We start from the raw sequence: 16,851 nt of genomic DNA, 5'->3' as shown, positions 1-16,851 counted from the left end.
GGTTGCTTTCACCTGTTTGGAGCCATCGGTGGCTTCTCTCTGGTGTATGAAGGACCGAGTGGCAGGGCTGGAGCCAGCCTTGCTGGTCCCTTGGCTCTCAGGGAGCCCCAGCGGCTGGGAATGGCTTTACTGAGCCTCTTTGGGGGAATTGCTGGGAATTAAGTGTGGGTGCATCAAGCAGGGGTGACTGGGTGGGGCCTCTGCTGAGACCACAGTGGCTTTTGCTCTTGCCGGGGTGGAGGTGGGGAGCTGTGATGGGTGCAGCCACCGCTGAATACTGAGTGTCAAACATTGACCAAATAAGAAGAGAATTGAGCATTTTGGGGTAGCCTTAGGAACTACATGAGCATGTGACATAGGTACAGAAACATGCTGTCCGGGGTGAAAGCATAGGCCTGCTTGGCAGGTGGCTTTTGTAGCATTGGCAGGTTTTATTTCTTCCTGGATTATTTTATTTACATTTGTGTTGACTAACCAAAGAGTCTGTGGGATGGGCCCATCTCTGTGCTTGGGAGAGACACCTGCCCCAGGGTCCCTCTGGATGCTGGGGCTGACACTGCAGAGGAGGAGGGAATCTCTGCCAGGGTACCTCTTCGGTTGCTCATGGTCCGGCATAGATCTGAGAAGTAAACCTTCCGGGCAAGTTGCTTTTATTTTTGTGGTGTCTCAGACAGATACGTACGAATTGGGTGGGATAAAATTTTCCTCCCCCGAGCAGTCTCTGCCAGCCCAAGGTCTAGGTTTGTACTCTGAGCTGTGGAGGAGAGGTGAGATGCACAGTGCTGTGTTGTGAAAAGATTGCACCCAGGCACGCAATCTGCAGTTTCACAATATCCTCGGATGTTGGGGCTGAGGTCCCCTCTGTATTTTCCTACGTTGCCACAAGGGCACGTGGACCTTTTCTTCCTGTTGTCTGTGTGGCAGCAAGGTGACAGTGCTGGAGGCTGTCCTGGCTGGTACAAGGTTGGCACTTGGGAGTGGGTACTTGACCATTGCCAGTGGACACTAGAGCTGTCAAGGACAATCCATGCCTAATACAAGGAGTAGGAGCTTGGGCTGTGCTGTCACCTCTCCCAGGTTGGACCAGATGGTCTTCTGAGATCCCTGCCAGCCTGGGCTATTCTGTGATTCCCATCCAAGCCCATTGCAAGGTGCTGCAGCTCTAATCTCTTGCAATGCTATCTTCGATGGAGGCTAACCCAAGATTACCTCCTTGCCACAAACACGTGAGTGAGACTTGATCTGTCCCACAGACGGAAGTTGTGAGAAGGCAGATATGCCTGCAGCAGGTCAGGGGGAGGGTGCCTTGGCCCCACAGCCTCTTGTGATCAGGTTGTGGACGTGTGGGCCTCCTTTTCTTTGACAGGGCTGGGAGGGATTGGGGGAACAGAGTGGAAGATGTCAGCTAGCAGAGCGGGATGCATCCTTGGCTTCGGAGTTGCAAAGGGTGGCAGGAGACAGTAATGGAGTGGTGTTTCACCAGGAGCATCTTGTCTGCCCTACAGGAGAAGCACTGCAGTGCTCTTTCTTGCACTTAACTAAGGGCCCAGTATAATAACTTTCTTCCTTCCTTCTCTTTAGGAGATGAATTAAAATGCAGCACACCACGTGCACAGAGGACAGGATCTACCATGCACTGGAAAGATGTCTACACGGGCTTAGCAGAGATGCTGTCTCCAGCAGATGGGCTGGTAGGTGACCTGTTAACCTTGAGATGTTCTTCTATCTCTTCATGTTCTGCTGACCTACTGGGGTAACAGAGAGCTACTGTTCCTACTGGAGGTCTTTTCTCCCTTCCAGCATTCAAAGTTGGAGGTGAGATCCAACCTAGTCAGTATTCCTGAGCCCCTTGTTGCAGTAGGACCATGTACCAAGATGCTGAACGAGTCATGTTAGGTCTTACGTATGTAAAGACTCAGCAGAGAAGTTGTGCGTCTTGACAGTTGTCCATGCATGAGGTGGAGAGAAAAGTCTTGGGTCACCATGAGGAAAGAGTCCTTTGTGTAATCAGCCAACCTTGCCTTGCTTAGATGCATATTGTCCTCAAAATCCTATGGGTGTAATCTCTGCTGCATTGTCAGAAACAAGTGTGAAGATACTGTTATCAACTTTATTACATCTAGGTCAGATATCATGGTGGCCATAAAGATGTGAGCTGTGTTCAGAGGACCGCAAAGGGATTTGGGATGGCTGTGGTGAGGGCAGAGCAGCACTGAGCAGAAGTCATTTCTGAATGTCATAGTGACCTCTCTGTCTCATACTCACACTTGTAGGCTGCAATTAAATCACTCACAAATCCTCTTGCAGATGAAAGACATGAAATTAGTTTGGGGGACTGTCAAATTCAGATTTCCTTTTGTCTGTGGAGTTTTTTCAACGCCCTCTGCTTTTCTGTTTACCTGTAAGTCCACAAAGAGATGCGAATGATATTCTGCCTGCTGCTTGATATTGAAGTAATTTCTTTTGCCGTGCCCGTTTCCTCACACCCACCAGAATGATGCCAGCTCCCCATGCTGTAGCATCACCCTGGGCCTTGGTTCATGCAGTTATGACCAGGAATTCTGGGTCCTTTTGGTCTCCCCATGTTCAGGGAAACAGATCCTGAAGTGTGATCTACATTCCTGGTTCTTGAAAGCGCGACCTTGTGTTTGGCACCATTACAGTGCATGTCCAAAGGAGTCCATCTCACTGAGGAATCCATTGTGTGCTGCATAACTCGCCTCTTCCTGTAATTATAATTAATCAATTCCTGTGTCACTCACAAGTCTGCCCTTCTCTAATCCTAGCCCCTCAGCGCTGGTGTTTGTGTTAGGGTAGCCTTTAAAAAACGACTTCATAATTTTTCCGGGTCATTAGCAAAGACCAGACCGTATGGGGCAGGGGTTGGGTGGTGGTGGGCTCTGTTGGAAGCAGCTGTGCTGCCCAGTGATTCCTCATTTCTAATGATTTCCCCCCATATCTCTGCCTGTTGGCTTTGTCGTCTTCATGTGGGTTTTGTGGGGTTTGGCAGAATGACCTGGCATTCCTGGGAGAATCTCAGGTGTTTTACACACCAGAAAGTTCCCTTTCATCAAAAGCATTTGTGCTGTTGCCAAAAATCTTCAGTGTGACCGGTGAAGGTGAACCCTGTTTCCGCAGTCGGTGGTGGGAGTGATGTTAATGGCTTTGCTGTGGTCTGGCCTCTGGGCAGCGCTTCTTGGCCAACCTTCAGTGCTCTTCCACGCGGGCTGTCCAGCCCTGCTGACTTTTAACATGTTTGCTTTGAAGAGCTGCTGTTTCGCATCCTACCCCCTTGCAGCCAGAGTAGCAAGTATTTCATGAGTGTAGTAATATATATGATTTAGGGAAAATGGAGCATAATGCACAGATGTACCTATGCCCCTTAACAGTGTATCCTATTTCTTTTCAAAACCAGAGCAGAAATGTATTCACATTCTCTTGACTTCCCTGTGTTACAAGCAACAGTTTAGTTATTGCTGTCCTGTGTCAGATCCAGGCTGTTATTTATGGCAGGGCTCTGTTCCTCATATAGTCGATGAATCCCTCCATCTTGTTCTTAACTGTGCCATAGCCTTCTCCTTTCTCATTTTTAACTTATTATATCCCTTCTATTTCCCAATTTATTTGCTTTCCCTTTCTTTTTACCATTTCCGTACACCAAAATAACATACATCACATTGCAGCTTTTTGGTCAGAGACTTTGCTAGAATTTTGTTCATTTAAAATTATTTAATGCTTTATTTTTACATGATAATTTTACAGGAGGTTGCTCCAGAGTGGGTGAGTAATTGCTTCTGATGCGTTGGTTCCACCCCCCCCCCATAAGTGACTGAATAGCTGAGGTCTGTGAAGTCAGCAAAAAGGAGAAGTGTGAGTGTTTTGGTCATCACAGATTTATACCCTGGATGAGGCTATGGTTGACTCTGGGGTCTAAACAGAAAATCTTTCCTGAACTGCAGCATTTACTGGAGGAACCAAATTAAAATTAATTGTCTCTTACTCACAAAAAACCCTGTTAGAAGAGTGCTAGGAAAGACAACCTCTTTTTTCCTCATGGAGACCCTCTTCAGAAAGTTTGCCTTCCTCCATGTTGCGGGAGAGATGATAGTCAAATCAGAGTGTGCTAAAGGAAGAAAAATATTTTATTTCTTGCTGGTGAGCAGTGAATTGAGGAGCCTTTGGTGAAGGAGAATGCTGGGGTTGGGTCTGGCTGCTGGCAGTGTCAGGGATGCTGTGCTGCGGAGTCAAAGGGGTGAGAGGGGTGGAGGGTCGCAGTGGATGGGGGGCTGCTGTGTGGGGCAGCCCCATGCCTGAAAGGTCCCAGGGAGAGGAAGGAGCCCTTGTGTTTCTGCCACAGGACTGTGTATGAGTCAGAGGATGAAGGATGCTGGTGAGGGAGGATGGATGAGGGTCACTAGTGAGCTGGAGACGGAGAGGAGTGTTCAATGATACATCCCCATGTGGTGCCCAGGGAGTTTGGTCTGCTCAGCTCTAATGAAGAGAATCATAGAATCACAGACTCATAGAATGGTTTGGGTTGGAAGGGACCTCAAAGATTGTCTAGTTCCAACCCCTCTGCTATGGCAGGGCCCCCTCCTGCTAGATCTGGTGGCTCAAGGCTCCATCCAACCTGGCTCTGAACACTTCCAGGGATGGAGCATCCACAACCTCCTTGGGCAACCTGTTCCAGGGCCTCACCACCCTCGCAGTAAAAAACTTCCTTATATTTAGTCTAAACCTCCTCTCCCTCAGCTTACAGCCATTACCCCTCCTCCTGTCATTAGAGTCCCTTAAAGAAGCTTAAGATCCTCTCAGTTACAATCGTCTAAATACCCTCATGGGGAGTGAACAGAAATCTAGTGTGGGGATCCTCCACCTTAGTCACCAAATAGCAAAAAACAATGTCTGAAATTACTTCCAGCTTTAAGTGCAGAATTAAGGTGTTACTAAACCTTGCAAATTTTAACCTTTGAATTGGTTTCTCCAGGCTTATGGTGGGTTTTCTTGCCGAAATCACTGCCCAGGCTGGGTGGAAGCACTTGGGGTGGCTCCAGTGCTGGGGGGTGCTGCACTGCTTAGACATGGGAGCTGCTGTGCAGCGTGGGGTGCATCCCAAGGGGATGCTCTGACTGTGGGGCTTTTGCTGCCCCTGTGCTTTCGGCACCTCTCACCCCGCTACTTACAACATACTGCGAGTTAGCCCTTCCTCTGGGACTGGGAACCAGCTTATGCTGTTGTGAACAGTGGAAATGGTGGGAGCGGGTCTGGGGGAGGGAGGAAGTAGAGATGTCTGCTTTTTACCCCTCTGCTGTTACTTGGAGCCGATGCCCAGCCTCAGTGCCGTGGGTGAAGGTAGCTTGGGCATGTGGTGTTTATTTTTTTTTTTTTTTTTTTTTTTTTCCGACTTGACAGTTGCCCCCTACGAAGAGCGGCAGAGGGGAAATGTCAACCACCAAGGTCAGGAAGGAGCTGCTCTGGGAGGATGGTGTCTTGGTGCAGTTCTCAGAAAAGAAATCGCGAAGCCTCATCCTTCCGAGGCCGCCCACGGGGCTGCTGCTGCCCGGTCCCATCTTGCTGCAGGCATCCTTGTCGATGCCGATAGCGATCAGAGCAAGAGCGAGAGCGTGCGCTGTGCCCAAGCTCCTCCCGGCGCGAGGGTCTCGCTGCAGCCTCTGCCCAGCACTGGGTCTCTGCTCCCATCCTTTGCTGTGGGTTTTGCTCTCCCAAAGGGAGATTTTTTCTTTGGGTCTAGGTCACGTTGGGTTCAATCTGGTGTAAGGTGCTGGGACAAGCACAGCTTAGTCCTCCTTCTGCTGCAGCTCCATGTGTCGCAGCCCCAACATCCTGCAGCCGGGACCACGGGTGCTCTGGGCGGCCTGTATTGCTGGCAGATAAATCTGACTCATTCTCTCTGTATAAAGAAAAATTAAGTAGCACTGGGTTTCTGTTTTAGTGGAGCAAAACCGGATGAATGAGTGTGAGGGCAGGGTGGATGTAAGCAGTTTTTTTAGCTGTGGGGCTTCCCACTGACCTGCTGGGAGATCTCCAGTGCCTCTTGTGACAAATTCATAGAATTTAGGGGCTGGAGGGTGAAGTCCTGGCTTGTGCAGCTTGCACAAGGTGTATTTTTAAAAGCTGATCTTGACACCTCCAGAGCTGGGGCTCACTCCACAGCTCCTGCATAGACTGTTCTCCTTTAAGGTGCTGAGTGTTTTGTGTGTGTGTGATTTTTACTTTCTGTTTAGCTCAGCTGAGAGGCACCTGCCCGAGCTCGGCAAACCCTGCCTTGCTATGGGCTTAGGTGAGTGACGTGGAGTGTTTCCCCACCAACACAGGATTTTCCAACACTTGAAAACTCAATAGAGGGGTGGTAACAGGGAGCACAGCTCCTGCTTGAAGTGATGGGAGGGAGCATCCCTCCGCTTGCCTTGGGGGCACATCCCAGGGTATCCCCAAGCTGCGTGCTCCCCACGGATCTGAGGCCTCCCTTGCATCTCATAGTGACAAATGTTTTTTTGTGAATTAAAGAGTGATTGCAAACTCCAGGAGAAAGCCTGGTTCAAGCTTCCTGTGTACCCTCCATGTGTATCCTACCTTCATCTGCCCAGGACAGGGAGGGTGGTCTGGTGCTGCTGGTTTTGAAAATACCTGGCACAGTGGAACAAATCTAGGATGGACTTCATGCCTTGTGCTGCTCCTGAGTTGTCCCTGTCATTTGTGGCCTGACCTGGCATGGTGTCATGATTCATCATCACACCAAACCAGCAGTCTGCTTGAGTGCACTGAGATGGAGGAGTGCTGCAAATAAAACTGCCTAGAGTTTGTTTCTCACCTGGCTGCAGCTTCTCCCTGGCCTGGGTATAAACCAGATGCTGTTCTGCAGTTCATAAAAGGCCCTGGGTGTTGCTGCAGCACCCAGCTGTGTCCCAGGTGGACCTGCAGAGGGATGGAGAGGGCACTTGCAGGTGGGTGGCTCCTTTTTGCTTTTAATGTCACTTACAACTTTTGTTCCTGACCTGTGCAACGTTAGAAGGATCACCCTCAGTGCCCAAATAACCTTTTTAGTCTGGATACAGGGAATATGGCTGCAGGGACTAACTCCTTCCAGTGCTTGGAATGTCAATACTCCTGACCTGGACTGCGTGTATAGGGAAGGGAATTCCCACCCAGGTCTGGATTCCCTGTCCTGACTGCCTGGTGGTGCCGGACACTTTGCTTTGCCATGTGGTCTTTGTTTATTGTGTCCAGGATTTCCAAGCTCTGTTTTGTGCTTGAAAGTATTTTTATCAAGGATGGAGCTGGTTTTGTGTGTCTTTGCTTAATGCTACTTTGCCAAATTTAGGAGCTCGGACCCTGGCAGCCTGCTGCCTCCCAGCACTGTTTGGCGTAATCCCAGTGCCCTGCCGTGACCGGGAGTTGAACAGAAATTCTGCTTATAGTGATGTTACTCAAATATACCTGGTTGTGTCCTTGTGCCTCAGCTCACAGTTCTTGTAGAAGACCCAAAAATGGGTTGGTCTGAATTATATTTATAAGACACTTCCCTTGAGCCCTTGTTCCTGCTACCACCCGTCCCCCCAGCCCGTTCACAGCGGCTTTGCCCAGCTCCTCCCCGGGGAAGCAGCCCAGCGCCTCTTCCTCTGCCCCATTCAGCACAGAATAATGCAGCAAGCTACTACTGCCACAATTTCCTCCTCCCTTGCTAGAAGTGAGAGGAAGGAAAGAGCCTGCGTCTTGCTGGGCTATTTGTATTTGTGGTTATGCTCGCGCAGGAAGCGGCGTTCTCCTCCACGTCTGGCGATGCGACCCGACGGAGCTCAGCTCTGCTGCTCTCATGGATCCGGCTCCGTGTGGCCCCGCTTCGCCCTGGGCAGCCACAGCCCAGCCACGCTCTCAGGGGTCAAATAATCCTCCAGGCTGAAGCAGGGTGGGTTCTTTCAAAGCACCACATGAGCCCAGCTGCTTCTTGCCAAGGTCAGCAAAGCAGCTCTGACCACTTCTGCTGGGCCAGCTGATTTCTTGACTATCTCGCAGGCACTGGGGCTTTCACTGGAGGATGCCACACTCTGAGACAATATGGATTTATTTGAGCAATCTGCCAGAGTCATCCTTAGGAAGAGCCGTGGCTTTATGCCATTGCACTGGCTTATGAAAGGGGCTCAAAGGAAAGCTGGAGCATCGCTGAGTTACCGGTGCCTGTGCCCTCACTGACAAGGTATCACAGTCTAAGGTTGCAGTCTGGGTGTCAGCAAAGCCAGCAAGATGCTGGGAGTACCAGAGGCAAATTAAAAACTGCAACTTTAATTAACAGTGAGTGCATCTGAGCTTCTTGGAGTCTTTCCAGCAGGATCTTTTCCTGTTGGAAAATGTTGATTCATTAAAAGTAAAAAGTTGCATGGCAGTGGGGGGGGCTTTCCCATGAGGGAAGGCTCCCGCCCTGTTAATTCAGCTACAAGCTAGGCATAGAGCCACAGAAATAGTTGTGTCCTTGGTGAGCAATTGCCTCTCTATGGCGAGGGACAAGTGAAGGATGTTTTTGCAACTTCAGGACTAGTTTTGTGTGTCTTATCATTGTTCTCCTCCCAGCTGGGCCACAGCAGGCCTCTCCTCTGGTTTAAATTTGCCTAGTTTAACACCTAGAGGGTGTGTATTTTTATGGCATTGACATGTCTGTATGTTTGATGAATTTGTAGCCTCTGCAGCTGGGAATAATGTTTGAGGGACGGACAGTGTAACCTGTGGATTTGTGAAGAATACCGTTGTCTCCTTGCCAGCTCACAGCATTGTTTCTTCCTTGTTAGCTCCAGCGTGACAGCCAACATGAATGGGCTGGTGTTTGATAACAAATTCTGTGCCAATTAATAGCCTGTATGAGTGAAGAGCAGCTGGATTTATATTTATTTTTCCTCTCTGATCATTAGCCCCACTTTCCTGCAGCAAGAGATTCTCTGTTTCTCTTGGTTTTGCTTTTGGACTGAGGTTGGAAGAGTCCCAGTGCCAGCACCCCCGAATCACGCCATGAGCTGTGACTGGGCTGTGTGGGATGTCTGAACCGTGTCTGTTCCTGGTGAAACAATCCATGGCCATGTGGGGTGGGGGAGGTGCAAACATGGACCCTTCTCAGATATTTTTTAGACTGTTTGCTTGAAATTTCCCCATAACTTCTCTCCATGGGGCTGTGTGCAGTGCCTGGGTCCCTGGGAGGGAGGAGGAGGAGCAGGTGCTTCTCCTTGGTCTGCAGATCCAGAGCCGGAGAGCACTGCCGCCTCCTCCCCTGGGATCCGGGGCCGGGATGAATAGAGGCGCCCAGCAGCCTTCACGCAGATCATTTCCTCTAAGGCCATCTGGGATTTGGCCCTGGCTGCCAAGAAAAGTGACAGCCTCGGGAAACACCTTGGGCCATTGTCACTGGTTGGGTCCCAGCAGATGTCTGGGGAGGGCGGCCAGCGGGGTTTCAGTCCCCTGTGGTGAAGGACTCTCCATCCCGTTGCACAGCAATTCTCTTATGGCAATATCTGGGTAATCTCCTGGTGAGTTTTAATAGATTAACAAAAATTTGAATGTGCTAAGAGATGGAATAAATGCTGGGCAGGCTTAACAGTGATGCTGATATGAGCACTGACTATAGCAATGCTGGTGTGATAGTGCATCTCCAGGGCCTGGGGAGGCTGGCTGGGGAGATGCAGCATCTCCCCTTGGGTGGGATGCAGCTGGAGGGGTTTAAATGTGTGTCTGACAGGGAGCTGAATTTTGCAGGGTTTGGGGGAGTTTATGGTTGGATAGTACATCTGGGGTATTTCAGCTTGGGGGCAGCAGGACAGGGGGTGGCACTCATGGGTTTTCTGTGCTCAGGCAGAAGGAAGGTGGGCATCCCTCTGGCCTCTGTGGCAGCGCAGGCACGTCAGGTACTCAGCTCCCTGGGGGAGAGGCATCCAGCTCAGCTGAGTTTGTCAGGCTGCGTGAGCAAGAGCATGAAGGTGCTTGGGTATGAAGTGATGCTGCTGAGATAAGCACCAATTGGCGAGATTAGATCTGTCCAGAATGAGGGTGCAAGGGTTTTTCCTCCACTGTGATCTGACGCAGACAGCGAACGCCTTCACCCTGACCCCTCCCCAGTGTTTGTCCCTCCTGTGACCTTCCTAAATGGGGCTGAGTGATGGCTGCTCTGTCTCCCCCGCAGCCGGGCTCTGCCTGAACTGCTGGAGCCTGCAGGAGCTGGTGAGCCGAGACGCCGGCAACTACCTCATCCTTGTGGAGAAGATCCTCAGCAAGGCCAAAGAGGTGAGCCGGAGGCCGGGGGGGAGGGCTGTGGGCTTTGAGATGGCGTCAGCTCCAGGGCTTGCCTGAAGCAGAGCTTTGCAAAGCTTTGTGGGTGATTTTTGGGTTGTGGTAAGGTATTGCTGCAGCACCGGAGCTCAGGGTCAGGTGATGCTGGGTCGGCAGCTCTGAAACGCTGGTGGTGGCAGCTCTGTAGGTCCCACCAGCTCTCGGCACACGGGAAGGGTAAAACCCATCTCCAGGACCTGCGCTTTGGGCAGCACTGCAGATCCATGGGGAAGGGCTTTGATTTCTCAAATCTGCAGGGTTGTAGGGCTGCGCAGATGGGGCCAGCCTTCCCCAGACCTTCCCCTGGCGTAAGATGGGAGCTGCTAGTCCGAATCAGAGAAAATGGAAAGTTTCCTGTTGTTCTTGATGGAAACTCCGTGGCTCTGCTGGGCTTCCTGGAGAGCCAGGAGCAGAGCTGGGAGGCTGGGGACTGTAGGCAGGGTCTGTGGCACACAGCAGGTGACAGTCGGGTCAAGCACAGTGAAACAGCAGCTGTCCTGATCATATCAGCCTGCTGCGGTCCCCTTGTGTGCCAGAGGAGCTGGTTGAGCAGGGTCACCCCAGGCTGCGGCCAGGAAGACCTTGGAGGAATCCCTTGATGTGGCAGGAAACGGTGATGTGTTTCCTAAATCCTCAGCACTGGGATTCATGTGATGGAGTAAATGCTGCTTTTTATTTTTTGAGAAAGAAAGGCTGCCAGGCTGTGGAACTGATACCAGTTAAAAGAGCACGATTCAGTTTAAACCATTTATAGTTTTTTTAATGGCTGGCATTGATCTAGTTGCAGATAGTGTTCCATTATATTAAAGTTTATGTAAGGGTTTGTTGCACTTTGTGCTGTGTTCATGAACAAGGGGAGACAGTGCCTGCAAGCATATCCTTGAGCCATCACTATGTCCCTCAGTGAAATAATTCTGCTGGCTATTCACTGGCAAAGGCTAGAACAAAAATACATGGTTTACACCGTGCTGCCAAGCTTTGCAAGCCACTTGCAGGGGCTGCACTGCCTCCTTGCCTCTCCAAACTGCCTCTTTGAACCACTTTCATAGAATTACATGCAACTCGCAAGGATCAGGAGAATCAGAGGGCTGGGAGCTTGGCCAAATCCCACTTCTCGAGGGTAAAGGCAGAGCAGCAGTCCGTGTTGATCTGCCTGTCCCATCAGTGTGGGTGACTGGGGCTTTAGGGGTTATCTTCCCATAGAGACAAGGGAATCTGCCAGGGATGGCGATGGGATGGTGCAGGTTGGGTGCTTGGCTGTGCTGTTGGGGAGTCTCCTAGTACCTCCAAGGATGCTTTCAGGTAACACTCGTGGCAAGCAGCCCAGCTCATCCTTCTGTCCTCGTGCTGTTTCCTACAGGTGCAGGAGAAGTGTGACTACGATCTTGTAACTCCCCTGGCTCTGCTCTTCTACTATGCGGTCCTGTATGTAAGTCCTGAGGCTGCTGCACGTAGCTTGATCCCAGCCCCTGGGGAGGCACAGGGCCTGCGGAGCCATACAGAACAGGCACTGACATCAGAGTAGCCTTTGAAACATCGTGATCTGCTTTGATCAACTCATCTCAAAAAAAATACTGTATGAATCTACAGGGATCAAGTCCAGGCAACCACTGCACGAGCTGAGAGACAAAAAAAGAGCTTTAGTGGTTTGAAGCTTTTTTTAAAAGATGGGTTAATCAGAAAGGGACACAGACAATATCTCTGTGCAGAGAAGGCAAATTTTTTTCACTACCCTTTATACATGTGCAAAATATGTAGGCAATGCTAATGAGAAGAAGAAGCAGAGCCTTCACAGGAAATGCTTTTTTAATTATTATTATTAGCACAATGCATCATTATCCTAAGGAAATCATTGCTGCCAGATCTTGCAAAAGCACAGGCTGTAATGCGATTCATCTGCATGGATCTGTAGTTGTTAAAAAGAAATTTATATATAGGCTTTGGCAAGTGAGCCACAGCCAGGAGGTTGGGAAGATGCAGAGTGGATGAAGCTTTCTCGGAGCTGTGCCCAGTGGGGATCTTTTGACCCTTCCTTGGGAGAGGACAGGGTGTCATGGGGTGAACCTCTGCTCTGATCCTCTTCTCCTCCCACTTTTCAGCCTAAACCCTTGAGTTTTTACACAGTGCTTGAGGCCTGTGTCCTTGCTTTCTTTGTAACTGTGTCTCCCCGTCCCTGCAAGGCTCCCCACTTTCCCCCGGGCTCTGACCTGCTCCTGAAAGCTGCCAGCGTGTACCACAGCTTCCTAACCTGGCCTGTGCCCTACTGTGACATCTTCCGTGACCTGCTTACCTTCATCAGCAACGAGCTCAAGGCCCCTGGTAAGTGCTCCAGCCCTGCCATGAGGTTTTCACCTGCTGCTTCCCAAAAATACCTGCTGCCAGCCACGCCTGCCCTGTGTTAATTCCTGAGACTCTCCTGCTGTAGTCTCATACCCCACTTCCCTCCTTGAGCGTAGTGTCCACATTTACCTTGTGCATCCCAAACCTCAGCTTCTCCAGGTGAGGACTTCTGCCCTCCATCCTCTGGATGATTTGCCCTGGGGTGCAGCAAAGGGGGAGACCAGATGCCTCTGGAGGAGCAGGGCAGGGTTCTGTTTTTGGTGGCTGCCTTGCGTGCAAGGTGGTGGGAGCATCCTAGGGAGCCTTAGCTCTGGACCAGTGTGAGTTAGCAAAACGTGTAACTATTTCCTGGCTGCCTTTCAGTCTGGTGGGTCTTTTCCATGGCAAAGCATGTGCTAGCTGTTCCCACCCAGCCCCGGTCTTTGTTTGAGATGCTCAGTTAAAGATGCTCAGTGGTGTAACTGGGATGATAACAGAGGGTCCATTCATCGGCATTAAGGTGGCTGGAGCCTTTGAGGCCTGCCCTTGCGTGGAGATTTCCATAGGGCTGAGGGACTCCCTGGCTCTTTCTTTACAGCCGAGACACTACCTTGTGATACGGCTTTGGGCACATCTATCGGCAACAGCAGTGCTCCTCTTAATTAAGGACTCCTTGTAGATGTCCTGTTGTTCCCAATGGAGCAGGTCTTCCAATTATTTCTAAAAGGCCCTTTCTCCTAATCTCCCTGTCTTTTGGTGGTTTATGGAGAGCTGTTACCACACAGCAGATTTCAGCCCTTGTTTAATCCTGCGTAGGGCCACAGCAGCAAGACCAGCTCTGAACGAGGCTTGGGAGGCCTTGGACAGGTACATGGGCTGTGGCTGGGGGTGCTTTTCTGCATCCTCAAACTGGACAGCTGCTGTGGAGAGCCCCAACGGGGATGTGAAATGCAGGGTCTCTGTCACGGCAGCAACATCCCGCAGAGGTGGGAGCTTGTAGGTGCGGATGGGATGAAAGATGGTTTCAAAGGAACAAAGATTAAAAACCCCCAAAACACTCTACAGTATTGGCCCTGGACTGGCTGATTTACCCCCAGCTCAAGGCTCCACCAGTTTAAGTGGCCATGGCCACCAGGCAAGGTCTGGCTGGGCTGTTGCAGGACCAGCACGGCTGTGGGGATGCTTGTCCTGTGCTGCTGCAACCGTGGACTTCCTCAGCTCCTTCCTGGTCCTTCATTACTGTGACACCAGTTGGAGCTGTGTTGGAGCACCAAAGCCCCAGTGCTAGGGTGGGTTTGCTACATCCCGCTCTTGTGCCATCACCACCATCACCGCTGCCTGAGGCTGCGTGAGCTGGGGACTTCGGTCCAAAAATTTTGCCCCTCCTACAAGCATATGAGATTCCCCCACCCCTGCCAAAAGATGCTCTGTGGGAGGTGTTGGCCTGCTGGGGCTGGGGAGCCCGGTGCTGCCCCTCGCCATGGCCTCTCCCCCCAGCTGTAGCCAAAACCAGTGAAAACGTGTCCTCTGCTGGCAAGCTGGCCAGGAGCTTATACGCTTGTTGCACAGCCTCCCTGACCTGCTGCAAGGCTGAAGCAAAAGCTTTTTATTGAGATGAGGGTAAATATTAACTGAGAACAATCTGCTGGCAGTATTTGCCAAGAATGCAATAGTTGTTATCTGTAAACTGGGGCTGATGCCTCTGCAGGAGAGGTTCAACACTGCTGTAATCAGGGGGCCTGTGTGGATCAACATGAGCTGCCTGTGGGTGCGGGGCCTCTCCTGTGGGTGCTGCCTCTGGGCTGTTGAGCAGCAGCTGGGGTTCAGATGTGGCTGCCTGCAGTAATAAGGGTGCTGGATCTTGTTGATGTCATAAGATCTTTCCCAAGATGTACCCCAGTCCTGCTGTTTGAGGGTGACATGGGCTTTGCTGTTGCCACCGAGTCCAGGTCCACCTGTTGTCACCTGGTTGGGGTTCCTGAGGGCATCCTGGGGACAGTCCCAGGGAGGTAACCAGGGAGTCTAAAGGGGGGGTTCTAAAGCAAGTGGCAGAAGCTGCTAAATATCATCGATGCAATTCACATCCCACATCAGCAGTGGGGCAGAAGGGACTGGGGATGCAGCAGCTCTCCTGTCCTTTGGTTGCTTTCCCATGGCTCTGAGCTTTTACACTTCACATCCCAAGACTATGCTCCTGGGCTGGTCCCATTACACAGTGGCTGTGCCCTGTCCCCATAAGGGCCAGGTCAGTGCCACATTAGGAGGGAAGGTCAGTGTGCTCCTGTGGCAGACCGGTCTGTGGTGGTGCCATGTCTCATGTTCTCTGCTCTCTCCCCCAGGGATCTCCTTCCAGAGGCTGGTGAGGACAGAGCAGGGACTGCCTGTGAAGAACTACCAGAGCTCCACCGTGTAAGTGTGGCCATGGGCGCAGCTGGTGCCGCTCTGTAGCATCCCCACGGTTTCACACTGCTTGAAGCAGCAGTGGGGCTGCAGCGAGCAGCATCTCAAAGGTGTAGTGGTGGGTGCCGTGGAGAAGAGCTGGATAGCTGGACTGAGCTGTGGGGAGGGATGGGGAAGGTAGCTGTGGCATTCCCACAGCCACCGGTCAGGGTCTGTGGGTCATCCTGCAGCCCTGCTTACTACAGGGCTGCAGATCTGGGTGCAAGCAGGGAAGGCAAAGTCTCCTCCACAGGGAGCTGCTGAACTTGGCACACGTTGGAGAACAGCCAGGACACGCTTTGATCTGCCTGTTTGGGAGCCCCCACCCTGCAGGGGGTCAGAAGTGAGTCCGTCCCAGTGCAACAATTAATGAAAGCCTTGCAGCTCTAAGCACAGTCAGGCTTTGCATCTTATTCGAGGGCTGAACTTTTCTTCCTGCCAGGGCACCTCATTTGTAAATAGGAAAATGAGCCCGGGGGGTGTGTTCCCTTCCTGGCTGCAGTGCCAGCCCCAGCCCCAGGGGCAGTCCTTCACTCACAGCCACCTCTGCTCTGTGCAGGAGGGGTCTCCTCCTGTTTTGGCTTGTCCACTCATGCTGTGCATCTCTGGAGCTGCACCTCCATCCCACCCAGCTACACTGGTGCTGCTGTGTGGCTTTACCAGTACAGCTCCACTGCTCTACATGCATATACTGGTGCAAGTGCATCCACTGATGACTTACAGCAGGATGGCTATATTTGCAGAAAACCTTCAGAAAACCTGGCACAAAACTACACAAGCTGAACCTTGGGGTTACTGAAAACTTGTGCCCATTGGCTGAGCTTCCTAGAACCAAAGCACAGCAGAGCACGTCCTTAATTCAGAGCCATTTTTGCTCAGTGGGGTGGGCTGCTCTCCTCCACAAACACACACACGAGCTCTGGGCTGCAGATTTGGGAATTCAAAGCCTGCGGATATTTGTGTTGAGGTCCAGAGCAAAAATGCAGCTGATGGATGTGGCTCTTCTTAAAGCCCAGAAGTGATGCTCTGACTGCAGCTTAGAGGGGGAAGATGTTTTAGGGGCTACTTATTTTCTACCACCCTGCTTCGTTGTGTGTGCTGGATGTCCAGTTAGGACAACTGGCTGCTGGGATGGAGCCATGCTTGGGGCTGATTGAACAATTATTGGGCTGGTGATCCTGCAGATGTGACAGGAGAGATGGTGCCAAGGATAGTGCCGAGGAGCAGGATGGAGGGTGCTCATCTCTTACCTCCTCCTTGCCCACGGCTGGCACTGCAGCGTGGGTCTGGCAGCCCTGCACAGCCCGAGACCCTCCGGCTGTGACTAACGTGAGAGAACGCTGCCATCTAGTGTGAATTTGTCCAAGGGCTTTGGTGCCACCAGCATCCGAGCCCCGCTGCCCTGCCTGACCGCCGTCCCTTGTCCCCAGGACGGTGCTGCTGCTCAACCGCTCCGAGGTGCAGAGCGAGTTCCTCTCCATCGCTGAGAAGCTGAGCGCCAGCGAGCCCCCGCAGCATGCCACACTCGTCATGCTCCTCGAGCACCTCTACCAGGCCAACTTCGGCACCCGCTGCGACCTGGACAGCCTGCGCCACGTCCTCAAGGTAGGCTCAGAGGGCCTCGACTTCGGTGATGTCATGATGATGCTGGGAGGAGTTTCATGGCTGGTGGATTTTCTGACCAGAATAATACTTGGTTGACTAAAGAAAAAATATTTTAATAACACTTCTTGTAGGAAAAGTACCCGTCTTTCCCTTCTCAGGTTA

General features: G+C 51.6%; 1 protein-coding gene across 5 annotated transcripts in view; it reads left to right on the top strand.

Moving 5' to 3' along the window:
* The window catches only part of PIK3R5 (phosphoinositide-3-kinase regulatory subunit 5), a 57,818-nt gene that overhangs the window by 28,054 nt on the left and 12,913 nt on the right, over positions 1–16,851 (top strand). For 4 of the 5 annotated variants that reach the window (XM_026861227.1, XM_026861229.1, XM_026861226.1 and 1 more), the window contains exons 2-7: positions 1,582–1,691; positions 10,181–10,281; positions 11,687–11,755; positions 12,507–12,645; positions 14,985–15,054; positions 16,515–16,689. In XM_026861227.1, coding sequence (XP_026717028.1) covers positions 1,595–1,691; positions 10,181–10,281; positions 11,687–11,755; positions 12,507–12,645; positions 14,985–15,054; positions 16,515–16,689 — 651 coding nt within the window. In that variant the 5' untranslated portion in view covers positions 1,582–1,594. Of the gene's footprint in view, positions 1–1,581; positions 1,692–10,180; positions 10,282–11,686; positions 11,756–12,506; positions 12,646–14,984; positions 15,055–16,514; positions 16,690–16,851 lie in introns of those variants that run through there. The other variant, XM_026861230.1, reaches the window with a different exon arrangement.

Source organism: Athene cunicularia, assembly GCF_003259725.1.
Source record: "Athene cunicularia isolate RWA chromosome 18 unlocalized genomic scaffold, athCun1 chr18_part1, whole genome shotgun sequence".
NCBI lineage: Eukaryota > Metazoa > Chordata > Aves > Strigiformes > Strigidae > Athene > Athene cunicularia.
Note: the sequence above shows the minus strand (reverse complement) of the source record. Positions and strands in the feature narration are given on the sequence as shown.